At 43.9% G+C, this 27,681-nt stretch overlaps 1 protein-coding gene across 3 annotated transcripts in view; it reads left to right on the forward strand.

The window, feature by feature from the left end:
- The first annotated feature begins 797 nt into the window (after window positions 1-797).
- The window catches only part of LOC110525817 (clathrin heavy chain 1), a 42,280-nt gene continuing 15,396 nt past the window's right edge, over window positions 798-27,681 (forward strand). The window contains exons 1-11 of one of the 3 annotated variants that reach the window (XM_021606255.2): window positions 798-1,235; window positions 20,083-20,290; window positions 23,081-23,349; window positions 23,528-23,689; window positions 23,929-24,042; window positions 24,629-24,802; window positions 25,059-25,256; window positions 25,566-25,766; window positions 26,416-26,568; window positions 27,011-27,133; window positions 27,517-27,654. In XM_021606255.2, the coding sequence (XP_021461930.2) occupies window positions 1,194-1,235; window positions 20,083-20,290; window positions 23,081-23,349; window positions 23,528-23,689; window positions 23,929-24,042; window positions 24,629-24,802; window positions 25,059-25,256; window positions 25,566-25,766; window positions 26,416-26,568; window positions 27,011-27,133; window positions 27,517-27,654 (1,782 nt within the window). In that variant the 5' untranslated portion in view covers window positions 798-1,193. Of the gene's footprint in view, window positions 1,236-20,082; window positions 20,296-23,080; window positions 23,350-23,527; window positions 23,690-23,928; window positions 24,043-24,628; window positions 24,803-25,058; window positions 25,257-25,565; window positions 25,767-26,415; window positions 26,569-27,010; window positions 27,134-27,516; window positions 27,655-27,681 lie in introns of those variants that run through there. The other 2 variants (XM_021606256.2, XM_021606257.2) reach the window with 2 other exon arrangements.

The raw sequence follows: 27,681 nt of genomic DNA on the forward strand, positions 1-27,681 counted from the left end.
CTGCCAAAATAAAGGAAACACCAACATAAAGCGTCAATAAGGCGTTGGGTCACCACAAGCCAGAACAGCTTCAATGCACCTTGGCATAAATTCTACAAGTGTCTGAAACTCTATTGTAGGGATGTGACACCATTCTTCCACGAGAAATTGTTGACATTGGTGGAAAACGCTCTCAGGGGTTTCTTCAGAATCTTCCATAAGTGTTAAATTGGGTTGAGAACTGGTGACTGAGACGGCCATGGCATATAGTTTACATTGTTTTCATGCTCATCAAACCATTCGTGTCCTGCACATGGGAGCATTGTCATCCTATGAGGAAATAGCCACGACAGCCAAAATCATTTTTTTTACATGACCCTAGGCATGGGATGTTATTTGCTAAATTAACTCAAGAACTACACCTGTGTGAAATCACCTGCTTCAATATACTTTCTGTACCTCATTTACTCAAGTGTTTCTATTATTTTAGGAGTTACCTGTATAGTGCACATACATAGCATAAATCAAACCAAATTGGTCGCTCATACATATGCGCATATGTTATTGAAGGTGCAGCGAAATGCCTACTCCTACCTTGACTAATACATCATTTAAATTCCTCTTTTACAATCCCAACATATTTTCTCACTACTAGACACTTTTCACAGGGTGGGGTAAAGGCATATTCCCAACGTCTCAGCACTTGAGTTTGCAGAAATCGGAAGGGGAGTGGGCGCCTGTCACGTGCCTTTATTTCGACATAGGGAAAATTAAGGGGAAGGGGCAGCGGAGGGGTACATTGAGGACATCCGATTTTTTTTCCTGCGTTGGTAGGCTATTTGTGGGGAAATCCTCTTGGTTAGCTGTAGGGCTTATAAGTAGCAAGTGTATTATTTTGTATAATACTGTAAGCAACATTAGAGCTTCATAAAAATAGTTTTCTCCCAGAGCGAGTGTAATTATGTTTTGGACTATTTTACTTAGCGGAAGCGTAGAGTTTTGGTTCAGGAGTGTTGTTTGGGTGCTACTGAACGAGAGCAGGCAGTGAATTCAGGTGATATCAACGCAAGCCGGCAAGACCCCTATCATTGCACATCGCATTTTACTTTTGGGGGCGTTTTGGGGACTTCCAATACAATACAACATTCATTCCTCTTCGTGTCCCCTTCCCCTTTCCTTTTCTCCGGACAATTGAAACATAGAAAGCCTCAAGAATGGCCCAGATACTGCCGATACGATTTCAGGAACATCTGCAGGTAAGAAGGCAAACAGCCGGGGGAAAAATCGCAGTACAGATGCATTTTCGCGCAGTTCTTTAGCATTCCAGGCCCGCACGTAGAAACACAACTACGCATTTAAATGGAATCGTACACGGGGCTGTAGCCTGCAGGGAGAATGCTCAATATAGCCACAGGCCTAGCTAGCTTGTGCAGGGCAGATGATGACTTGATAAAATTGAACAGTCAAATCGTACTGGGAGGCGATAGTCTGCTTACTGCAGACCCGAAAACACAGACAGTGATTCACGCCGCAGTCTGTTCAAGTGGAAAAACGTCGCTGTCACAACTCACAGAGCCTACGCGTCAAAGCTCGAAACCGCAGTATTTTGACACTTTGATGCCTTGATCGCGGCACTGAAGTACCAAGATTGTTAATTAACCCTACATGACACATCCGATTTAACGAATACGTTCCAAATGTATACCGTTTTACCTCCATAGAATGAGTTAGAGGAAAGTTAATCGGATCGTAAATCATAGCGCTGTCCACTCAACTAGAATCAAGATCTCGTGAAAACGTTTTTGGTCATGGTTCTCTATCTGAATCGATTGGTTATTTAAGCTATGTTGCAAGATTTATATGCATAATTAAGGTATAGGCTGTTAGTTAATGAGCTATAGGCCTACTCAATTAACTATTGTTAGAATTGAGTGTTTTGAAAGAAATGCATGCGGTTATTTAAACTCTGTGTTTAGGATGTGACTAGATTATATGGCTTCATATTTTTTCATTAGTAGGCCTTGTTGGAGAACCCACCAGTAAACCTCTCCATATGCGTAGTGGATCACATCAATGCGGTAATGTTGTTAATTTTGGTAGCTGCACCGGCCCAGTTTCTTTGGACCAAAGTGCAAGTTTCTTGTGATGCGCTGGTTCAAGCCCTACTCTGCTCGTTCCCCCTCCACTCCTACAAATGCATCCATTGAAAGGCAACACACCATTATTTGAGATTTGATCAGGCATGTCTATTAATTGAAAGTGTATCCATTTAGTCCTACCCATGTATGCTGTGCATGGTAGGCCTCTGTGATTCTAGGTGGCTCGGAATAAACTGAGGACTTTGGGCCTCAAGTTGCTTTGTTTTTTTCTCCTGAATTGGTATTTACAGCCTCTATGCATTAAACAGTATAGTCTGGGTGGGTTTAGGTATGGATTTACATGCACTGCCATGTAGACTCAGATGAGACTGGCTTTGTTGTTTTAACTCTATGTAGAACAACTATAATACACTATGTATGTGGATTAGACTATTTCTGCCACACCCATTGCTGACAGGTGTATAAAGTCGAACACACAGCCATGCAATCTCTATAGGCAAACATTGGCAGTAGAATATCCTTACTGAAGAGCTCAGTGACTTTCATCGTGGCTGTCGTAGGAGGCCTCCATTCCAACAAGTCAGTTCGTAAAATTTCTGCCCTGCTAGTTAGAACCGTCGGGAGCTTCAAGTGGAAGCGCATTCTCTGGAGTGAAGCTTCACCATCTGGCAGTCCGATGGACGAATCTGGGGTTGGAGAACGCTATCTGCCTGACTGCGTAGTGCCAACTGTAAAATTTGTTGGAGGAGGAATAATGGTCTGGGGCTGTTTTTCATGGTTCGGGCTAGGCCCTTTAGTTCCAGTGAAGGGAAATCTTAACGTGACAGCATAGAATGACATTCTTGATGATTCTGTGCTTCCAACTTTGGGGAATGCCCTTTCCTGTTTCAGCATGACAATGCCCCCGTGTACAAAGTGAGGTGCATACAGAAATGGTTTGTCGAGATCGGTGTGGAAGAACTTGACTGGCTTGCACAGATCCCTGACCTCAACCCCATCGTTCACCTTTGGGATGAATTGGAATGCTGACTGCGAGCCAGGCCTAATGGAAGCAAGTCCCCGCAGCAATGTTCCAATATTTAGTGGAACACCTTCCCAAAAGAATGTAGGCTGTAATAGCAGCATAAGGGGAACCAACTCCATATTAATGCTCATGATTTTGGAATGAGATGTTTGACAAGCAGATGTCCACATACTTTTGGTCATGTAGTGTAAATGCCATTTAGCAGATGCTTTTATTCAAAACAACTTAGTCATGCGTTCATACATTTTTACTCATGGGTGATTCTGGGAATCATACCCACTACCCTGGCGTTACAAGCGCCATGCTCTACCAACTGCTGGACCTTTCACAATTGTATAAGGCTAGGAATAAACAGAGCACCCTCAATAAACATTGGCCTACAGACACACACACACACACACACACACTGTTAATTAAGCATTGCCAGTGTCTCATTGTGTGGGCTTGTACATGTAATTAAACACCCAACTTTTTTTTGTGTAATTCTCCTTTTTCCCAGGCTTGACTGACTGACCCTAATCTAGGCCGTGTGTGAGGTAGAGGTCTTCTCGGGTCCAACAGGTAGGACCCGAGGACAATCAGACCCGAACCCAAATGGACCCGACAACAATCAGACCTAGACCTGACCCATACCCTAACTGGTCTGGGTTTAGACCAGACCCGATTGGACCCATCTGACAAAATAATTTGTTTTAGACCGCTGCTCCCAAGTGGCACTGCATCGCATTGCTAGAGGTGTCACTACAGACACCCTGGTTCGAATCCAGGCTGTATCACAACCGGCCGTGTTTGGGAGTCCCATAGGGCGGCACACAATTGGCCCAGCGTCGTCCGGGTTTGGCCGGTGTAGGGCGTCATTGTAAATAAGAATTTGTTCTTAACTGACTTGCCTAGTAAATAAAGGTTAAATTAAAAAAGATATAATAATATCAGCCAAGTTGCTCTTCTCGTTAATAAATACAGTGCCTTCAGGAAGTATTCACACCCCTTGACTTCTTCAACATTTTGCTGTGTTACAGCCTGAATTTAAAATGTATAAAATCTAGATTTTGTGCCACTGATCTATACACAATACCTCACAATGTTAAAGTGGAATTTTGTTTTGAAAAAATTCTAAACGGAATTGTCTTGAGTCAAGTATTCAACCCCTTTCCTATGGCAATCCTAAATGCGTTTAGGAGTAAAAATGTGCTTAACAAATCGCATAATGCGTTGTATGGAGACACTGTGTGCAATAATAGGGGTTAATATGATTTTTGAATGATTACCTCATCTCTGTACCCCACACAGGTCCCTCATTCGAGCAGTGAATTTCAAACACAGATTCAACCACAAATATCAGGGAGATTTTCCAATGCCTGGCAAAGAACAGCACCTATTGGTACAGTCGATGGGTAATAAATAAATAAAAAGCAGACACTGACTATCCCTTTGAGCATGGTAAAACTTATTAATTTAGCTTTGGATGGTGTATCAATACACCCAGTCACTACAAAGATACAGGCGTCCTTCCTAACTCAGTTGCCGGAGAGGAAGGAAACCGCTCAGGGATTTCATCATGAGGCCAATGGTGACCTTAAAACAGTTACGTTTAATGGCTGTGATTGGAGAGAACTGAGTATGGATCAACATTGTAGTTACTCTACAATAATAACCTAAATGACAAAGTAAAAAGAAGGAAGTCTGTACAGAATGAAAATATTACAAAACATGCATCCTGTTTGCAATAAGGTACTAAAGTAAAACTGCAAATGATGTGGCAAAGAAATTAACTTTTTGTCCTGAATACACATCACTGATTACCACTCTTCATATTTTCAAGCATGGGTGGTGGCTGCATCATATTTTGGATATGCTCGTTATCGGCAAGGACTAGGTAGCTTTTATAAAAAGAAAATCCTAGAGGAAAACCTGGTTCAGTCTGCATTCCAACAGACACTGGGAGATGAATTCACTTTTCAGCAGGACAATAGCCTAAAACACAAGGCCAAATATACACTGGAGATTCTTACCAAGACGACGTTGAATGTTCCTGAGTGGCCTAGTTAGTTTTGACTTAAATCTACTTGAAAATCGATGGCAAGACTTGAAAGTGGCTGTCTAGCAAAGAGTTTTAAAAAATTATTATGGGAAAATATTGTACAATCCAGGTCTGCAAAGCTCTTAGAGACTTACTCAAAAAGACTCACAGGTGTATTCGCTGCCAAAGGTATTGACTCTGGGTTTGAATAGGTATCTAATCAAGATATTCTTCATTACACTTAAAACATTATTTTTTAAATTCTTCCACTTTGACATTAGAGTATTTTGTGTAGATTGTAAAAAAAAAATGAAAGACATACATTTTAATCCCAATATGTAACACAGCAAAATGTGGAAAAGGTCAAGGGGTTTGAATACTTTCTGAAGGCGCTGTAGGTATTTTTGGCTCTGCCTTCTATAAGTCAATAAATTCACCTTGTTAGTGTAAAATAAATATGCTATAGGTTGTGCGGAGCTGTGGTCGAGTCTATCAGCTGTAGTTACATAGACCCGAGACCCGATGACAATCAAACAGGATCTGACCTGTACCGAGGGAAAATTTTGGACCCAGACCCTCTCGGGTGTTTGGGTGGACCCGTGAAGACCTCTAATGTGAGGGAGAAAGAATGTCTGAGTAAATGGATTCTTGACCTATGCCCTTTGGTAGTTAATTTACAGTGTAGTACAGTGTGTGCATTAGTCTATTAGCAGATTCATGATTATTCTGGGGCTCAGTCTGTGACAAATTATGCTCTGCAGTATGTAGGGCAGATATTGCTAAAAGCACCCACCCTCTGCTTTAGCTTAGCGGGTTTATGCAGTCATAAGTCTCACAGAAGACCTAAGTTTAATACCCTGTCATTTAGCCTCAGCCTGACACTGCCCTAGTAAGAGGGAGCTAGATACCTGTAAGGGGTTTAGCCAATCATTAAAGGATTGGATATGGGGCAATTCGGGCAAATGCCAGATGGGCTGGTCCATCTTTAGCCCAGTGTGCTTGTCTATTTATACTTTTTTTTCTGCAGAAGTATGGATCATTATTTGGCTAATAATGAGGGACCTGAGAGAAACAAATTGTCCGGTGTATTAGAAATTTCTGGGCCGATTTCTTGTCCCAGTCCGTCCATGTTGCCTGTCCACCCTGCTTTGTGATATTACTCTACACAGAGGGTGGTGCGGACAGCCCAGCATATCACTGGGGTGAGGTCCCAGCCATTCAGGATATACACACCAAGCGATGTCTGTGGAAGGCCTGAGAAATTGCCAAAGACTCCAGCCACCCTTGTCATAGATTCTCTCTGCTTCCATCCGGCAGGCGGTACCAGAGTATCAGGTCTCGGACCAGCAGGCTCCGAGACAACTTCTACCCTAAGCAATGATACTTTTTAAACAGATAGACAATAGCTGCCCACCACCACCAAGGACTATATGCACTGACTATGCACTCTTACTGCTCTCTACCCACACACGCCTACATTGACACGCTTGTGCACACTCGCACTTAACACACACACACTCATTACCACGCAGACTACCACTTATGCTGCTGCCATATTGTTTATTATTATTAATCCTGCTACCAGTCACTTTCTCCCAAGTTTTACCAGCCACTCCATTTTCTTACCAGACACATTTTTTTCAGGATAAAATAAAGAATTAAGATGCATCACAGAAAACATTGTAGCCCACACTTTCACCACTGTAGCGTTGAGATTCTCTATTCCAGACTACCACACACACACACACACACACACACACAACACGTTCGTTTTTTTTTTACATGTGGGCTCTGGATTGGAAAACAATAATGCTCCCAAATGCTCTATGACAACCAGCTAGTGTGGCTGGTAAAAATAGACATTCTACCAGCCAATGGCAAAATCTACCAGCATGTGGCTGGTGTTAATTTCTCACTCTGTGTACATACTGTATCTACCTCAACTACTCCAGTATCCCTGCACATTGTACATTTGGTACTGGCACTGACCCTGTATATAGCATGCAAATTCTCTTTTCTATTTTGTGTTTTTGTTTGTTATACTATATTGAATACTGCGTTGTTGGGAAGGGCTTGCAAGTTAAACATTTCACTGTACTTGTGCATGTGACAAATAAAACTTGAAACTACTAACAGATGACCAGCTCCCTGCTCTTGGCGGCTGCTGTTGTCTCCATTAATAGACAGATGCGGTAAGCAGGCCCATTTAACCCAGCAAACCACATCAGGGCAGGAAGGGGAAGTGAGGTGATCATGATCATCAGGCCCAGCAGAGCACCTCTGGCAGGAGAACTGTTGCCTGGGACTGCTCTGTCTAATGGCTGGAGTACCGTCAGTCAGGCATATCGCTGCATACTACCCCCCCCCTCCCCATACTACCCCCCACACACACACACCACAGTCTCAGCTGAAACAATGCACCTAACTGGAATGAGCTGTCCTAAAACTGTAGTCTGTTATTGTCAGTCTATATTGTTGTGTACCATTCTTTATTCATGGCTGTGTCCTTGGCTGAGAAGCAACCACACACATGAATGGTCTCAGGATGCTTTACTGTTGGCATGACACAGGACTGATGGTAGCGCTCACCTTGTCTTATCCGGACAAGCTTTTTTCCGGATGCCCCAAACAATCGGAAAGGGGATTCATCTGAGAAAATGACTTTACCCCAGTCCTCAGCAGTTCAATCCCTGTACCTTTTGCAGAATATCAGTCTGTCCCTGATGTTTTTCCTGGGGAGAAGTGGCCTTTTTGCTGCCCTTCTTGACACCAGGCCATCCTCCAAAATCTTCACCTCACTGTGCGTACAGATGCACTCACACCTGCTGCCTGCTGCCATTCCTGAGCAAGCTCTGTACTGGCGGTGCCCCGATCTCACAGCTGAATCAACTTTAGGAGACGGTCCTGGCGCTTGCTGGACTTTCTTGGGTCCCCTGAAGCGTTCTTCACACCAATTGAACCACTCTCCTTGAAGTTCTTGATGATCCAAAGAATGGTTGATTTAGGTGCAATCTTACTGGCAGCAATATCCTGAAATGCAGTGGAAATGTTTTTTGGGGATTCAGTTCATTTCCAGGGCAAAGAGGGACTTTGCAATAAATTGCAATTCATCTGATCACTCTTCATAACATTCTGGAGTATATGAAAATTGCCATCATACAAACTGAGGCAGCAGACTTTGTGAATTTTATATTTGTCATTCTCAACTTTTGGCCTCGACTGTACATACACATGCAGGTAGGCCTGCTGCCTCAGACCGGATATTTTATTTTTTATCTATTTGTTAATTTTATTTTTAACTGCATTGTTGCGAAAGGGCTCGTAAGTAAGCATTTCAAGGTAAAGTCTACACTTGTTGTATTCGGGGCATGTGACTAATAAATTAGATTTAGGCTAAACAAACAGCGATGGATTACACTCATAACCATGGTCCGCATCGAATGTGAGATTGTAACACAAATGTCCATGGAGGAGTGGTGTGTGTGTGACTGAGTGTTGGTTGGTTCTTCAATCCCTGTATGGACCTAAAATCCCCAAAAGTTTCCACAAGGATAGTAAAACAAGGAAAATGCTCCCTCTTTAGGACATTTCCCACCTCCCCATGTGGACAAATGCTATTTTAAGTTTAGCGTTTAGGGTTACAATTAGGGTTAGGGTTTTGGGATAAGGTTAGAGGTGAAATCGGATTTTGAATGGAAATACATTTTAGGTCCCCACAAGGATAGAAGAACAACGTGTGTGTGTGTGTGTGTGCGCGCGTGCAGGTGCACTCATTGGGCTGTGGAAACTTGGTGTTTTAATTTGCGTACTATCGTGCTCTGAGCACGCAAACTGGAGCATACAATGGTCAGAGTTTTTGAAACGGAGCACAGAGGGCACTTCTTGGGTGCATACTTTGTTTTTGTTCTCCTTTCGAAGCATGCATCGGCGCAAGCTTCAACTTCAAATATTTACAGGATTGTTGACGTAATGTGACGCCTAGACGCAACCGTGTAAAAACGATGGAAAATGTTATTGAAATCAATGGTGGCTGTTTTGCAGCTGAAGCGAGAAAATGAACTCAGACTTCCGAATTAAATGTTGCCCGTTCACATCTCATATGTTGCCGGACTACAATCCATTTATCTTGATACGTTAATAAATACATACTGTGCTAATTCTGACATGTTTACCTGCCTACAATACCCACTGTCGTGTGGGTAGATCGCATGACCATAGCCAGTTAGCCCTATTGGATTTACTATCTAGCTACCCACAAAGAATTTACAGCTAGTCATCTACCTCACATAACATTAGTTTTAGATTGTTTTTGCCCGTTAAACCAGCTGGCTAGCTAGATGATTACTATTGACTATATATAAGCTGATCATTATTAAGTAAAAAGGTTTGCTTTGTGTATGTCTAGTTTAGTCTCTATTGCCATTATCCTGCCTGGGAGAAGTTCCGTGAATGGGAAGATAGAGCGTGAGGTAATTCAGTAGATGGAGTGCGAGTTCTTTTCAAATGTAATGTTTTATGCGTTCTCCACACTCTCGTCCTCACAAGAACGTACTAATAAGAACGTCCTCGGCGAATACACTCGGAGCATAAGTGTGGAGCACTGTAGTATGCATATTGAGAAACACCCTGGGTTGTGGTTGCGAGTGATTTAGTCTGGAATGTTCTATATAGGAACTGGGGTGCTTCCGGTGACTCAGACACCCCACCCTAACCCAGGCCTCAAACAAGCACTGTATTCCAGGAATTCTTGAGTACAGCTCCCCTGCCCCCCCCCCCCCCCCCCCCCCCCCCCAATTCCCCCAGCTTACTGGTTACCTCTTCCTTTACTTCTCTATCTCCCTCTATCCTCCCTCCCCCTGAGAGATTTCTGGCAGCCAGTGGAGATATCTCCTCTTTTGGCCTTTCCTCTGATGTTATCGTCTGATTTAGTGCTCCATCCTAACCCCTGACCCCCTCACAGAGCTGGGTGAGGCCCAGTGGAGACCGAGAGACACGAGCCAGTTTGTGTTTTTCCCCCATCATGGTTAGGGTATGGGGAGGGCAAGGTGATCCTAGATCTGTGCCTAAGGTCAAGAACAACTTCACCTGGAATTTAGCCAGTATCACTGAATACTGTTACTGAAAATGGTTGAAAACCTTCAGGTGGTATGTTGTGGTTGTAACCAACCATGTTCAGTATTCACTGATATTCACTGATATTGGCTATATCTTCAGATCAAGAGGCTTCTTCTCATTAGGACAATGATATGCTCAATGATGGAGATAATCTACTACTGAGAATCAGTGGAGATCTGTCTCTCTGAAAATGATGACCTGCTGGAAGAGATCACATCACACTCTAGATCAGACCTGTGTCCCAGTTGGCATTATATTCCCTATATAGTGCACTACTTTTGACCTGGGCCCTACACACACTAATGAATAGGGTGCCATTTGGGAGGCACACTAGAGATCAGGGCACATTCTCAGCCTACTCCGGGAAGCCCCTGTGAACCCACTAGCAGAGGTCTGTGCTGAATCAACCATGTGAACAGGCTGCTGTTTACATGGTATTTACTTAGAAATAACGTAACATGGTAATTACACAATAATTACATGGTTATTAGTGTTCGGCATCTGAGATTCCTGAAACAAGCACTACTTTGTCCAGTTTTGTATTTCGTAGTGTTGGGTTATTTGAATTAAATATGCAGCAGAAACTACTGCTGCATGTTATGGTATAATGCCTCAGTAAAAGCTAAATGAATAGCAGCTGTCATTGAAAATAAAGCTTTCCAGAGTCAGCCTAATATCCTGTTGTTGTCTGTCTGCCTGCCTGCCGTATGCTACTGTATGCCCACACTGTTTCCATGGGCTGACTGTGATGGGTGCCACCACCGCCTAACCTTCTTGGAAACGACATTTAAGAATTTCCTCCTCAGAAAATTGGACAAGAACGGGAGTTCTTTTAATAGAGGGAGTGATTTTGGTACCAACTGTTTTCCCCACCTTTAGGCAAATGTCAGCAACTGGTGCCTTTGTTTTTTCCTATAATTTTTTTCATGGAGGTACGACTCCAGCAAATCTCACTGCTTCTATGGATGTTTCAGTGTTTTCCACAAGCACATGTAGTAGCCACAATATGATATCAAACAGAAAAAACATAATTTTGACTTCAGTGGGCCTTTAAAGAATCGTGTAACAATTTGAGCTTCTACTTTTAAAAATCCACCTTTCCAGATACAAGTCTCTCACCGTTGCCCCTTGCTATAGACCACCTTCTGCCCCCAGCTGTGCCCTGGATACCATATGTGAATTGATTGGCCCCCATCTATCTTCAGAGCTCGTGCTGCTAGGTGACCTAAACTGGGACATGCTTAACACCCCGGCCATCCTACAATCTAAGTTTGATGCCCTCAATCTCACACAAATTCTCAATGAACCTACCAGGTACAACCCCAAATCTGTAAATATGGGCACCCTCATAGATATAATCCTAACCAACCTGCCCTCCAAATACACCTCTGCTGTCTTCAACCAGGATCTCAGCGATCACTGCCTCATTGCCTGCTTCCGTAATGGGTCTGCGGTCAAACGACCACCCCTCATCACTGTCAAACGCTCACTAAAACACTTCAGCGAGCGGACCTTTCTAATTTACCTTGCCCGGGTATCCTGGAAGGACATTGACCTCATTCCGTCAGTAGAGGACGCCTGGTTATTCTTTAAAAGTGCTTTCCTCACCATATTAAATAAGCATGCCTCATTCAAAAACATTTGAACCAGGAACAGATATAGCCCTTGGTTCACTCCAGACCTGACTGCCCTTGACCAGCACAAAAACATCCTGTAGCGTACTGCATTAGCATCAAATAGGCCCTGAGGTATGCAACTTTTCAGGGAAGTTAGGAACCAGTATACACAGGCAGTTATGAAAGCAAAGGCTAGCTTTTTCAAAACAGAAATTTGCATCCTGGAGCACAAACTCCAAAAAGAGCACCTCCTCACAGCTGCTCACTGCACTGAGGCTAGGAAACACTGTCACCACTGATAAATCCACGATAATTGAGAATTTCGATAAGCATTTTTCTATGTCTGGCAATGCTTTCCACCTGACTACTCCTACCAAATCAAATGTATTTATATAACCCTTTGTACATTGGCTGATACCTCAAAGTGCTGTACAGAAACCCAGCCTAAAACCCCAAACAGCAAGCAATGCAGGTGTAGAAGCACGGTGGCTAGGAAAAACTCCCTAGAAAGGCCAAAACCTAGGAAGAAACCTAGAGAGGAACCAGGCTATGTGGGGTGGCCAGTCCTCTTCTGGCTGTGCCGGGTGGAGATTATAACAGAACATGGCCAAGATGTTCAAATGTTCATAAATGACCAGCATGGTCCAATAATAATAATAAGGCAGAACAGTTGAAACTGGAGCAGCAGCACGGCCAGGTGGACTGGGGACAGCAAGGAGTCATCATGTCAGGTAGTCCTGGGGCATGGTCCTAGGGCTCAGGTCCTCCAAGAGAGAAAGAAAGAGAGGAGAGAATTAGAGAACGCACACTTAGATTCACACAGGACACCGAATAGGATAGGAGAAGTACTCCAGATATAAAAAACTCCCTAGCCCCCCGACACACAAACTACTGCAGCATAAATACTGGAGGCTGAGACAGGAGGGGTCAGGAGACACTGTGGCCCCATCTGAGGACACCCCCGGACAGGGCCAAACAGGAAGGATATAACCTCACCCACTTTGCCAAAGCACAGCCCCCACACCACTAGAGAGATATCTTCAACCACCAACTTACCATCCTGAGAAAAGGCCGAGTATAGCCCACAAAGACCTCCGCCACGGCACAACCCAAGGGGGGGCGCCAACCCAGACAGGATGACCACATCAGTGAAAATCAACCCACTCAGGTGACGCACCCCCTCCAGGGACGGCATGAGAGAGCCCCAGTAAGCCAGTGACTCAGCCCCTGTAATAGGGTTAGAGGCAGAGAATCCCAGTGGAAAGAGGGGAACCGGCCAGGCAGAGACAGCAAGGGCGGTTCGTTGCTCCAGAGCCTTTCCGTTCACCTTCCCACTCCTGGGCCAGACTACACTCAATCATATGACCCACTGAAGAGATGAGTCTTCAGTAAAGACTTAAAGGTTGAGACCAAGTTTGCGTCTCTGACATGGGTAGGCAGACCGTTCCATAAAAATGGAGCTCTATAAGAGAAAGCCCTGCCTCCAGCTGTTTGCTTAGAAATTCTAGGGACAATTAGGAGGCCTGCGTCTTGTGACCGTAGCGTACGTGTAGGTATGTACGGCAGGACCAAATCAGAGAGATGGGTAGGAGCAAGCCCTTGTAATGCTTTGTAGGTTAGCAGTAAAACCTTGAAATCAGCCCTTGCTTTGACAGGAAGCCAGTGTAGAGAGGCTAGCACTGGAGTAATATGATCACATTTTTTGGTTCTAGTCAGGATTCTAGCAGCCATAGTGCTAAATAACTGAAGTTTATTTAGTGCTTTATCCGGGTAGCCGGAAAGTAGAGCATTGCAGTAGTCTAACCTAGAAGTGACAAAAGCATGGATTAATTTTTCTGCATCATTTTTGGACAGAAAGTTAATGATTTTTGCAATGTTACGTAGATGGAAAAAAGCTGTCCTTGAAATGGTCTTGATATGTTCTTCAAAAGAGAGATCAGGGTCCAGAGTAACGCAGAGGTTCTTCATAGTTTTTTTTGAGACGACTGTACAACCATTAAGATTAATTGTCAGATTCAACAGAAGATATCTTTGTTTCTTGGGACCTAGAACAAGCATCTCTGTTTTGTCCGAGTTTAAAAGTAGAAAGTTTGCAGCCATCCACTTCCTTATGTCTGAAACGCATGCTTCTAGCAAGGGCAATTTTGGGGCTTCACCATGTTTCATTGAAATGTACAGCTGTGTGTCATCCGCATAGCAGTGAAAGTTAACATTATGTTTTCGAATAACATCCCCAAGAGGTAAAATATATAGTGAAAACAATAGTGCTCCTAAAACGGAACCTTGAGGAACACCGAAATTTACAGTTGATTTGTCAGAGGACAAACCATTCAGAGACAAACTGATATATTTCCGACAGATAAGATCTAAACCAGGCCAGAACTTGTCCGTGTAGACCAATTTGGGTTTCCAATCTCTCCAAAAGAATGTGGTGATCGATGGTATCAAAGGCAGCACTAAGGTCTAGGAGCACGAGGACAGATGCAGAGCCTCGGTCCGATGCCATTAAAATGTAATTTACCACCTTCACAAGTGCCGTCTCAGTGCTATGATGGGGCCTAAAACCAGACTGAAGCATTTTGTATACATTGTTTGTCTTCAGGAAGGCAGTGAGTTGCTGCGCAACAGCCTTTTCTAAAATGTTTGAGAGGAATGGAAGATTCGATATAGGCCGATTAGTTTTTAAAAATATTTTCTGGGTCAAGGTTTGGCTTTTTCAAGAGAGGCTTTATTACTGCCACTTTTAGTGAGTTTGGTACACATCCGGTGGATAGAGAGCCGTTTATTATGTTCAACATAGGAGGGCCAAGCACAGGAAGCAGCTCTTTCAGTAGTTTAGTTGGAATAGGGTCCAGTATGCAGCTTGAAGGTTTAGAGGCCATGATTATTTTCATCATTGTGTCAAGAGATATAGTACTAAAACACTTGAGCGTCTCTCTTGATCCTAGGTCCTGGCGGAGTTGTGCAGACTCAGGACAACTGAGCTTTGAAGGAATACGCAGATTTAAAGAGGAGTCCGTAATTTGCTTTCTAATAATCAGAATCTTTTCCTCAAAGAAGTTCATTAATTTATCACTGCTAAAGTGAAAGTCATCCTCTCTTGGGGAATGCTGCTTTTTAGTTAGCTTTGCGACAGTATCAAAAAGGAATTTCGGATTGTTCTTATTTTCCTCAATTAAGTTAGAAAAATAGGATGATCGAGCAGCAGTAAGGGCTCTTCGGTACTGCACGGTACAAGCAATGCAGGTGTAGAAGCACAGTGGCTAGGTAAAACTCCCTAGAAAGGCCAAAACCTAGGAAGAACCTACCCCGATCAACAGCCCTGCACTCCCCACAGCAACTTGCCCAAGCCTTCCCATTTCTCCTTCACCAAAATCCAGATAGGATTTGCAAAATCTGGACCCCTAAAAATCAGCCAGGCTAGACAATCTGGACCCTCTCTTTCTAAAATGATCCACCGAAATTGTTGCAACCCCTATTACTAGCCTGTTCAACCTCTCTTTCGTATCGTCTGAGATCCCCAAAGATTGGAAAGCTGCCGCGGTCATCCCCCTCTTCAAAGGGGGAGACACTCTAGACCCAAATTGCTACAGACCTATATCTATCCTACCCTGCCTTTCTAAGGTCTTCGATAGCCAAGTTAACAAACAGATCACCGACCATTTCCAATCCCACCGTACCTTCTCCGCTATGCAATCTGGTTTCCGAGCTGGTCATGGGTGCACCTCAGCCACGCTCAAGGTCCTAAACGATATCATAACCGCCATCAATAAGAGACAATACTGTGCAGCTGTATTCATCGACCTGGCCAAGGCTTTCGGCTCTGTCATTCACCACATTCTTATCGGCAGACTCAACAGTCTTGGTTTCTCAAATGACTGCCTTGCCTGGTTCACTAACTACTTCTAAGATAGAGTTCAGTGTGTCAAAACGGAGGGCCTGTTGTCTGGACCTCTGGCAGTCTCTATGGGGGTGCCACAGAGTTGAATTCTTGGGCCGACTCTTGTCTCTGTATACATCAATGATGTTGCTCTTGCTGCTGGTGATTCTCTGATCCACCTCTACGCAGACGACACCTTCTGTATACATCTGGCCCTTTGGACACTGTTAACAAACCTCCAGACGAGCTTCGATGCCATACAACTCTCCTTCTGTGGCCTCCAACTGCTCTTAAATGCAAGTAAAACTAAATGCATGCTCTTCAAATGCATGCTCTGCCCGTCCAGCATCACCACTCTGGACGGTTCTGACTTAGAATATGTGGACAACTACAAATACCTAGGTGTCTGGTTAGACTGTAAACTCTCCTTCCAGACTCACATTAAGCATCTCCAATCCGAAATCAAATCTAGAATCTAGAATTTTCTTATTTCACAACAAAGCATCCTTCACTCATGCTGCCAAACATACCCTCGTAAAACTGACTATCCTACCGATCCTAGACTTCGGCGATGTCATTAACAAAATAGCCTCCAACACTCTACTCAGCAAATTGGATGCCATCTATCACAGTGCCATCCGTTTTGTCACCAAGGCCCATATACTACCCACCACTGTGACCTATATGCTCTCGTTGGCTGGTCCTCGCTTCATATTCGTTGCCAAACCCACTGGCTCCAGGTCATCTATATGTCTTTGCTAGGTAAAGCCCCGCCTTATCTCAGCTCACTGGTCACCAAAGCAGCACCCACCCGTAGCACACGCTCCAGCAGGTATATTTCACTGGTCACCCCCAAAGCCAATTCCTCCTTTGGTTGCCTTTCCTTCCAGTTCTCTGCTGCCAATGACTGGAACAAACTGCAAAAATCACTGAAGCTGGAGACTCATATCTCCCTCAAACTTTAAGCATCAGCTGTCAGAGCAGCTCAATGATCACTGCACCTGTACATAGCCCATCTGTAAATAGCCCATCCAACTACCTCATCCCCATACTGTTATTTATATTATTTATTTTTCTCCTTTGCACCCCATTATCTTTACTTGCACACTCATCTTCTGCACACCTATCATTCCAGGGTTTTAATTGATATATTGTAATTTTTTTGCCACTATGGCCTATTTATTGCCTTACCTCCCTTATCCTACCTCATTTGCACACACTGTATATAGACTTTTTCTATTGTATTATTGACTGTATGTTTGTTTATTCCATGTGTAACTCTGTTGTTTGTGTCGCACTACTTTACTTTATCTTGGCCAGGTCGCAGTTGTAAATGAGAACTTGTTCTCAACTAGCCTACCTGGTTAAACAAAGTTTAAAAAAAAAAAAAAAAAAGTCTGCTGACTTCCACAGGCTTCAAGCTTCCTTCTCAGCTATCCACAATACAGCTATGATTGAAGAATGAAGCAGGTGTTAAACATTGGCCAAATGAACAGCACTCGTACTGATGCAATTCGGTAGGCTATTGACAGGGTTGGGTAGGTTAATTTCTAAATGTAATCCGTTAGTTACTAGTTACATTTGTAACAATAGTGCCACTTTTGGATTACCCAAACTAATGTAATCAGTTTCTTTTTGGGGATTACTTTCAATTAGAAGAAGACAAAAATGTATGTTGCAAGTTGAACAGAATCTATTGTAGGATAAATCAATGTTAAAGTTTACATAGCTGGCCATATGGATTTTAAATGTTACTTTATGGGTTGGGTTATGTAGGCTTCTTCTAACTAAACCATCGCTTTCTACTACATATAATAACACAATTTAAATGATATATTTCCATTAAAAAACAAAGTTTATCAGAATTCCAGTCATTCTAATAAATGTTATACCCCTTGATCTTCAAGAATATGACTTGGAAATATGGAAGTATAGATTAGCCAAATGGTTTTACCTGAGCAGAACACCAAAACTAAGGACTTATTAGCCAGCTCTGTTGTTGATGAATTTGTGGTCATGGAGGACTGATTGGGCTCATTGATTCGAGTTGAAAAATAAATGCTGCGCTCATGGAATGGCATGCACTGAGCACTACTGAAAAGTGCTATTTACATTTGAAAAATGAATGCCATGTTCTGCATTTGCTATAGGTCTATTGTTTCAGTTTTTGTTGGTGACACTTTGATATCTTGATAATATGCAGCTGTTTTTAAAGGACAAATCCACAGATGAAACGATAACAAAACGGACCTCTGTTTTGGTAATAAGCGAAAGGAACGGGCCTGGAGAAATGTAACCACTCTCAGATTAATAGACCGAGCTATGGATGGACTGACCATGTTATGAGGCTATACAGCGTTTGTTTACATTGACCATTTTTACAAACATTGGAGAAAAACAAGCTTATATTTTGGGTTCTCATGGAGTGTGACAGTTGAACATAAACTCATGAGGTGTTTACAAGTTATATTCTTCAAGAATCATAAGTCCAAAAATGGATGTAGCAACTACAGATTGCCCTTTTTTTTAAAGTCTATCAAGTGTGTGAGTTTTGAGCATGTGTCCATTAGGCCTTTGGATTTTGTTATTTAGATTGAGAAATAAAATCCCCACTTTTATTCCACAGGCTGGGATCCGCACTGTGCAGCTGTTGCCAGAGCACATTTTTCACTGGCTGTCCACTGGTTTCAAAAACAATGATTGATAGGCAGCCTATACTTCTTGTCCGGATCAATACCATGGACATATAACTACGTTGTATGATTTTATGAATGGCCAGGATATATGAGATCGACTTTATTCAGTCAGTTCGACACCTTTTATGAACTAGTCAAGCTTGCTGTTCGTCAATCAAAGCACAGTAAATAACAGCAGCATTTCTACTGGCCCTGACATGGAGTATTTCTTAAAGGGTGGAATGCTTTTTCTCTATATTCAGCTATTAATATAACATAATAATAAAATGTACTTATTACATGTATTAAAAAGCTGTGCAGTATAATTTAGCAATACAAGTCATTACTCAATTCTTTAGAATTGACTTAAAAATAGGACGCTTTATAAGAAACGTTGCAAAAGAGGTATGGACATGGCTACAGTAGGCTAGCCAAGAGGAATGATAGGTATATTTCTTTTTTTTAGCTTTCTTTTTGCAGACTATCAACAGTATCCAGCACATTGTTATTATTTCCTATCGAAGGTTTTACTTTTGTAAATCCCTTTCCCTAAAATAAATAAGATCAGCGAGTAGATTGCTGGCCGCTTCTTTTTGCTCGGGACAGCTTGCTGTGTGAAGGCATCAACGCAATGACGGCTACTGCTGGAGAAGTGACTTGCGGGTGGGCTCGAAGGTGCTTGAATGAACAGCCAATAATTTTGCTCAAATACAAATGATATGACATTTACGGGTGTAGTCATCAATGGTTTGCAATGGTAAACTGTGACAGAGCAGGTAAATGTTGAACTGGAATGCAAAAAATGCACTGAAAAGTTACTGACCTGACAGGATCCACTGGCCCAACACATATTTTTACTGCAGGCCATCATTAACCTCTAAAAGTCTACCAAGGATCATTTAGCTAGGCTATTTGTTTTAGAATTTTAGGACCCCTTTAGGTATCTCAAACAATATTGTAAAAATATTTGATAAAATATTGGTTGTGTGCTTTATTACTATAGCCCATAGTAACGCATTGATAAATGGCAACAAAAAAAAGTCAGAAATTACGTCATAAGGAATAAGGTTTTGAAGTGTCTGCCCTAATTCTAAGAGATAAGAAAGTTCAGCAAATATATTTTTGGGGACACATATTTAACCCCTATTTAAGTCCAGTGACTGAGAAGACTGCCCTTTCCACATTAGTCATTAGTTTGTAGCCCAAACTGTTTGGGTGCTACAGACAGAAGTTGGCACTTCAGCGTTACCAACTTCAGGCGGGTCCTGTAGGGCTTGTGGGGGTCGTAGAGCAAAACTGAGAACACCATTGTGTAGGCCAAACCGTTCGGAAGGTACAGACGTTTTCGTGAGAAGACCAATTTTCGGCATGTCTCATGGTCTGAGACACGGCTGTAGCTCGGCCACCTTCCACCGCAGATGCGGAAGGGCGTGAAACACAGCAGAGATGTCTAGCTTAAACTGACGGATTTAGATAGAGATGATTGTAATATGTTACTTAGATTGATACATGGGTGCACAAGCATTTCGCTACACTCGCATTAACATCTGCTGACCATGTGTATGTGACCAATAACATTTCGTGAGCAATAATGGCACACATTTCAACTATTCCAAAAGAGGTCAAAATATACCCAATCCATTGAAAAGCTGTGTGTGTTGCGGTGTGTTTCAGCTGCAGAACCTGGGGGTGAACCCGGCTAACATTGGTTTCAGCTACCTGACCATGGAGTCTGACAAGTTCATCTGCATCCGGGAGAAGGTGGGCGAGCAGAACCAGGTGGTGATCATAGACATGGCTGACCCCAATAACCCCAGCAGACGTCCTATCTCTGCTGACAGTGCCATCATGAACCCTGCCAGCAAGGTCATCGCCCTCAAAGGTAGGGTACCACCACGACCTTACGCTTGCCTCCCAAGTGGCACCCAATTCGCCCAGGTAACACACAACTTATGACCAGGGCCCATAGGGCACTATGTAGGGAATAGGGTGCCATTTGGGAGTCACATTATGACCCCGCTCCCTGACCGACCCTCCCTGGGCTCCTTATTCGACCAGTGTAATAACAACAACCAAAACGCTCTGTTACAATGCACTCACTAAGTAGTTTCTTGTTAATCCAATGCTGCTGCTATGGTCATTTCAGCCTTACTACAGTACACCGCAATATGAGCAACCTATTTCTTAATTTGTTCCTGAAAAGTTAAGAACAGTAGATGCGTGTCTGCTTTAGCGTGCGTACTATTCACACAGGATTGCTGTTTATGTAACTCCAGCGTTAACATAGCTGTCAAAAGAAGTGTTGGGTGTATCTGTTATAATGCACTATTTCCTCCCGTGCTATAAATACCAGGAGTCCGTGCACTCAGACATATTGCCTGAAGTGTACTAAATTGGTCATGTAAGTTGATTTTCCGCCACTGCTTCTAGCCCTTAGAGCCCCAAGCGCTTTAGCCTTCATGTCTGTATCGGTTTGCCTTACTTCTGATGCTTTCTCTTCAGGCTTTGCACAACTCTCTACCTCTCTCTCTCCCCCCCTTGTTTTTTCTTTGACTGACTCTTTGCTTTCTTCTCCTTGCTTTCTGTCATCTATCAGAGGGTGAGTGTTTCTCTCTCTTTCTCTCTCTCTCCCTCTCCTCCCTCTCTCGCCGTGAAGTCTGCCTATCTCTCCTACTTCATCTCTCTCTTCCTCTTTTTATCGGACTGACTCATGGCTTTCTTTCCCTTGCTTTCTGTCTTGTCACCTCTCAGACGGTGAGTTCCTGTCTCTGTCTGCCTGTCCGTCCGTCTATCCGTGGTGTCTTTGGTCATCATGTCCCTTCTCATAAAAGCTTCACCACCTTCTTAACCCACTGAACTCATGTATTCTGGTTACTTCTGACAAGTAACCGGATCAATGAGACTGTTTTGTGGACAGAGGAGCATTTGAATCCACACATTGTAACTTTCCCACATGGTAACCCCCCACACCCCCTGACCGTGACCTCTCAAGATTTAGAACTTTTCAGTTTCAGAGTTTCCCCAAAACAGCCCCCCCCCCCCCCCCCACACACACACACACCCTCACATACTTTTATGAGAACCATACACATGTTAGCATGACCTGTTGTATTCTGGTAGACTGTGTGTGGTATGCATCATCAGATATTATACACACTGGAAGGTGTGTGTGTGTGTGTTAGGGCTGGGCGGTAAACCATAAAACACAATATAACGGTATTCATTCACGGACTGGTTTGGATTTGATTTGTTACATTAAATAATTCAGTAATGACTCAACAAAAATTATGGCAATCATCTGTTTTTATCGCCAGTGAGAAACTGCTAACAACTGAGAAGAGAACTGCTAGCTAACTAACAAGCACAACATGTCAACAACAATTGTCTGACTACCCCTAGTGGTGAAATTAAGAACTGCAATTGAAGCCGAAAATGCAGTCAGAGGAGAAGGATTGTTCTGTCAAGGATGTTTTGTTGTTATTGGAATAGCGATATACTAAGACAATGGCAACGTGACATGGTGTGTAAGTGATAGCAAATGAGTGCAGGAAATGAAGAAATTGATTACAATGCTGGAAGAGAATGCTGGAATTGAACAAATAACTATGCAAATGGAAAACAATGGGTCGAGTACCAGAGTTGGAGGCTATAAAGAGGATTTTGATTCTTATGCAATATTCTACAAATAAGACTACCTTACTGTCAGTTTTATCCATTATTTTTGGCTGAAGTTTGGCTGAAGTTTGGCTGAAACAATTAGAATGGGAAAAGCCCATTAAAACCATATCGCCCAGCCCTAGTGTGTGTAAGAGGTTTTGGTCTCCAGCCCTAGATCTCTCTCTACAGTGTACCAGGTATGTTGTACCTTTTCACCTACATGTTATGGTCTCTGTGAAACCAGTTCCGTTCCTCGCTCACTTCACTGTGCAAACCTAAAACTACAGGACATGCTGTCACTACTATGCTGTCCCTTAGGCTCAGTTCCATTTTTTTAAACTGGTTGTGATATGGGAGGTTAGTAAAGTATGGAGATTGATTTCCACACTCATTATTCTCCGCATGCCAGAGACTTGAACAGTTCAGTAGTAGGCAGCGACACTGATTCTAGAAGCTCTTTCTCACTTTTTCTTCGAAATAGTCTAAATGACTATGCCCTGGTTAAGAATACTTGGGCCTGGAATGTGTGACAAATGTCTTAAAAAGGTTACTTAAAAAAAATATTTATATATATATATTTTTTTCACAACCTAGGAGATTGAGAACACATTCTCCTTTACAGCAACAACCAGGGGAAGAGTTGCAAAGTTGTCCTGGAGGATCTGTCTTCTAGATACTATCTATTAGGTTTATTGAGCGTGTTATCTATCTACCTCCCTCCTCTTTATCCCCACTGCCTCGACGCTCTCACTGAACAGGGAAATTGAGCACTTTTGACTTATAGAAATCCAGTTTGCTGGGAACTTAAAGGGATAGTTTACACACGCTACAGATTTGTGCAAAGTACAAATCTCATCAATACCTAGAAAGAGGTCCATGATCCTGGATAGTCAGCTACCAACCCAAATTATGTGAGTTCACTAGCTACAGTTTAGCATTAGCTTCATTCAGGTTCAGGGCAAAACAATGTGTGTGTCTCACTGTTTCGCCTCTCTCGCCCTCCCTCGGCTCTCAGCTGCTAAGTGCCTGCAGATCTTCAACATTGAGATGAAGAGTAAGATGAAGGCTCACACCATGACTGAGGAAGTCATGTTCTGGAAGTGGATCTCTGTCAACACCGTCGCCTTGGTGACTGAAGCGGCTGTCTACCATTGGAGCATGGAGGGGGACTCGCAGCCCATCAAAGTGTTTGATCGGCACGCAAGTCTGGCCGGATGCCAGATCATAAACTACAGAACAGACGAACAGCAGAAGTGGCTCCTCCTTATAGGGATCTCGGCACAGGTACACACACACACTTACACACACTTTATGATCAGTCTTCTATTGACTCACATACAAACCCATACTTCACAGCGTGTGCACACATCAGACATAAAGTGTAGGTTTTGTATTCTAAAAGCACCGCATCTTTTCTAGCATGTTCAGATAGTGATGACATCCCCCCTTTTCTATCCTGCAGCAAAACCGTGTGGTGGGGGCCATGCAGCTGTACTCTGTGGACAGGAAGGTGTCCCAGCCCATCGAAGGCCATGCTGCAGCCTTCGGAGAGTTTAAGGTGGAGGGCAACACCAAAGCCTCCACTCTGTTCTGCTTCGCTGTGCGCAGCCAGGCTGGGGGCAAGGTGAGAACCGGACACTGGGGGGTATACAGGCATGGTGAACCTTATAATGATTCCATAACAAACCAGGACACCCTCTGTAAGCATTACTTGTGACTGGAGAAACGGGAGGAAGCTTGTGGTTGACTCTTCTGCAGTCGAATGATGATGATTACGTAATGCATGCGGTCAGTGCATACGGTCAGTATGTGTGGTTAGTATGCGGTCACTATGTTGACCTGTGTGGTCATGTTGTGTTCCAGCTGCACATCATAGAGGTGGGTCAGCCGGCTACAGGGAACCAGCCGTTTACTAAGAAGGCTGTTGATGTGTTCTTCCCACCTGAGGCTCAGACAGACTTCCCCGTTGCCATGCAGGTAAGGTCCCCTAAAGACCCACCAGGGAAGGACCCACTCAGGGTGCCTCTCTCAATGAATGAATGCAAATCAGTCGAGCCAGACTGAATCTGCTGGGAGGTTTTCTTAATGCATATTTAACCAGTACAACTGAAGCGGTTTGTTTTCTGTTTGAGTTTACCCTTCTCTTGGCAACACTTATTTACTTACCAGTAACCTGCACACACATATGTTTAGGATGCTTTAACTATTAAAACACTTACAGTGCCCTGCGAAAGTATTCGGCCCCCTTGAACTTTGCGACCTTTTGCTGAATAATTTTGCACGCCCAATTTTTCAGTTTTTGATTTGTTAAAAAAGTTTGAAATATCCAATAAATGTCGTTCCACTTCATGATTGTGTCCCACTTGTTGATTCTTCACAAAAAAATACAGTTTTATATCTTTATGTTTGAAGCCTGAAATGTGGCAAAAGGTCGCAAAGTTCAAGGGGGCCGAATACTTTCGCAAGGCACTGTAACTGCCGTTCAACAATGCTGATAAGACCTAGGTGTCTTTGGCCCATACAGAGGGTATAATCTCTGTGTCCCCGGTTTCTCTGTCCTCAGATTGGCACCAAGCACGGTGTGATCTACCTGATCACGAAGTATGGCTACATCCACCTGTACGACCTGGAGTCAGGAGTGTGTATCTACATGAACCGCATCAGCGCCGAGACCATCTTCGTCACCGCCCCCCACGAACTCACCTCCGGCATCATCGGGGTTAACAAGAAGGGACAGGTAAGAATGTCAGACCCATTAGAATTACAATACGGATGTATACAACAGGATCTCTATGGTCATTTTGTTATGGGTGGATACCAGGGAAAGCATGTGCACATATACACATTATCCAGCTAAATAAAACTTATTTATATATATTTTTTTATTAGTTTTTGTGTCATGTTCTTTCTTATGTTTATTGAAAATCATCACTAAAAATGTGTTATTAATCCATTGATGTATTTGATTCATAAATGTTCGGCATTCCCCTCAGGTGTTGTCAGTGTGTGTGGAGGAGGAAAACATAGTGAACTATGCCACCAACGTGCTGCAGAACCCAGACCTGGGCCTGAGGATGGCCGTGCGTTCTAACCTGGCCGGGGCTGAGGAGCTGTTTGCCAGGAAGTTCAACACACTGTTCGCCCAGGGCTCCTACTCCGAGGCTGCCAAGGTGGCCGCATCCACACCCAAGGTAGGTCAGACGCCAGGACTAGGGGAGATGATCTGTTGGGTTGGTTTGGGCTGAAGGAGGGTTGCAAAATTACGGTAACTTTCTCAATATTTCCCCAAAACCTGGTTGGAAGATTCCTAGAATCAGGAGGGAATACGGAACCCCCCAACCAGAATTTCTGGAAAACCTGAGAATTTGGGGAAGGTTACTGGAATTTTGTAACACTAGGAGGGGAAAATACAGTCTCTTTCTGGATCCTCCTTAGCCTTGCTATACACTTAGCAACAATAACATTTAATTACTGTATCTTATCCTCTTCCTCTCCTCCAGGGTATCCTGCGCACAGCGGAGACCATCCGTAAGTTCCAGAGCGTGCCAGCCCAGCCGGGCCAGGCCTCTCCTCTGCTGCAGTACTTTGGCATCCTGCTGGACCAGGGCCAGCTCAACAAGTTTGAGTCTCTGGAGCTGTGCCGGCCCGTGCTACAGCAAGGACGCAAGCAGCTGCTGGAGAAGTGGCTGAAAGAGGACAAGGTAGGACTGACTGGAGATAGAGCAGTGGATTAGGCAGCCTTGTTACTCTGCTCACACACACACATCAAGACTAAGACTGTGTGTATGTAAACAGAAGTCCCCCACGGGCCTCCTGAGTGGCGCAGTGGTCAAAGGCACTGCATCGCAGTGCTAGCTGTGCTGCTAGAGATTCTGGTTCAAGTCCAGGCTCTGTTGCAGCCGGCCGCAACCGGGAGACCCATAGGGCGGCGTACAATTTTCCCAGCGTCGTCCGGGTTAGGGGAGAGTTTGGCCTGCAGGGATGTTCTTGTTCTTGTCCCATCACGCACTAGCGACTCCTGTGGCGAGCCGGGCGCAATGCGTATGGTGTTTCCTCCGACACATTGGTGCGGCTGGCTTCTGGGTTAAGTGGGCATTGTGCGGCTTGGTTGGGTTGTGTTTCTGAGGACGCACCGCTCTCAACCTACGCCTCTCCCAAGCCAGTACGGGAGTTGCAGCGATGAGACAAGACTGTAACTAGCAATTGGATACCATGAAATTGGGGAGGAAAAAGGGGTAAAACTAAACACAGAGGTCCCCCCTCCATAGTCTGTCAATCGATTCCCTTTGTGCTTGTATATTTACCCTGAAATTGCAGTATAGCTAAAGTTGATGTGTTGCGTGTGTGTAGCTGGAGTGTTGTGAGGAGCTTGGTGACCTGGTTAAGGCAGTAGATCCTACGCTAGCCCTCAGTGTCTACCTCAGAGCCAACGTACCCAGCAAGGTGATCCAGTGCTTTGCTGAGACCGGACAGTTCCAGAAGATAGTGCTCTACGCCAAAAAGGTACACTTCACTCTGAGAATGGATGGACCTCCCTTTGGATGTGTTGCAAATAGTACCCTATTCCCTATATAAAGCACTATCCATATGGCTAGTGATGCACTATGAAGGAATAGGATGCTATTTGGGAGACACAACTCAGAGTATCTCATAGCATTCTGCCATGATCATGATTTAATAAGACAACACTGTTTTAGTAGTACATTTGATTGACCTGAAGTACCTAGTTCTAAAATGTCAGCTTGCCCATATTGTCTTGTCAGATGACAGCATTATGTGGACTCTCCTCTCTCGCTCTCCCTCCCCCTTTCTCTCTCCCTGCTCTCTCCCCCTCTTTTTTCTCTCTCCCCCTCTTTTTTCTCTCTCCCCCCTCTGTTCTCTCTCTCTCCCCCTCTTTCTCTCCCCCCTCTTTTCTCCCTCTCTCTCCCTCTCTTTCCTCTCCTAGGTGGGCTACTCTCCAGACTGGGTGTTTCTGTTGAGGAATGTGATGCGGGTCAGTCCAGAACAGGGTCTACAGTTCTCTCAGATGCTGGTGGCAGATGAGGAGCCCCTGGCCAACATCAACCAGGTAACACACGCACATAGCACAGACACACAGGCCTGCGTGAACACACACACTGCCCAGTGAGGGGCCTCCCCTGTCTGTTATTCCTCCTTTTTAAGGGCATATCAACATTCCCCTCCTCCTCTTGTCATAACTGGCTCTGGCTAAAAGTTGCCCACAAGCATAGACCTATGGGCCCTGGCCAAAAGTAGTGCACTGTATAGGGAATATGGTGCGAATTTGGGACATACCCCTAGAATCAGCAATTTAGAGGTAACTTCATCCTATCTAATCCAGCAATGCACTTCCTTATCCAGCAGGATTATGTCCCTGTGACGCTTGATTACCTCTTTCTCTATTATTATTGGCTGCTAATGTCCCCGCTCTCTCCCTTGTGATTTGTGTAGATAGTGGATGTGTTCATGGAGGGAAGTCTGATCCAGCAGTGTACCTCATTCCTATTGGACGCTCTGAAGAACAATCAGCCAGCCGAGGGACACCTACAGACACGCCTACTGGAGATGAACCTCATCCACGCCCCCCAGGTACAAACACACACACCTTTCATAATG

Source organism: Oncorhynchus mykiss, chromosome 6, assembly GCF_013265735.2.
Source record: "Oncorhynchus mykiss isolate Arlee chromosome 6, USDA_OmykA_1.1, whole genome shotgun sequence".
NCBI lineage: Eukaryota > Metazoa > Chordata > Actinopteri > Salmoniformes > Salmonidae > Oncorhynchus > Oncorhynchus mykiss.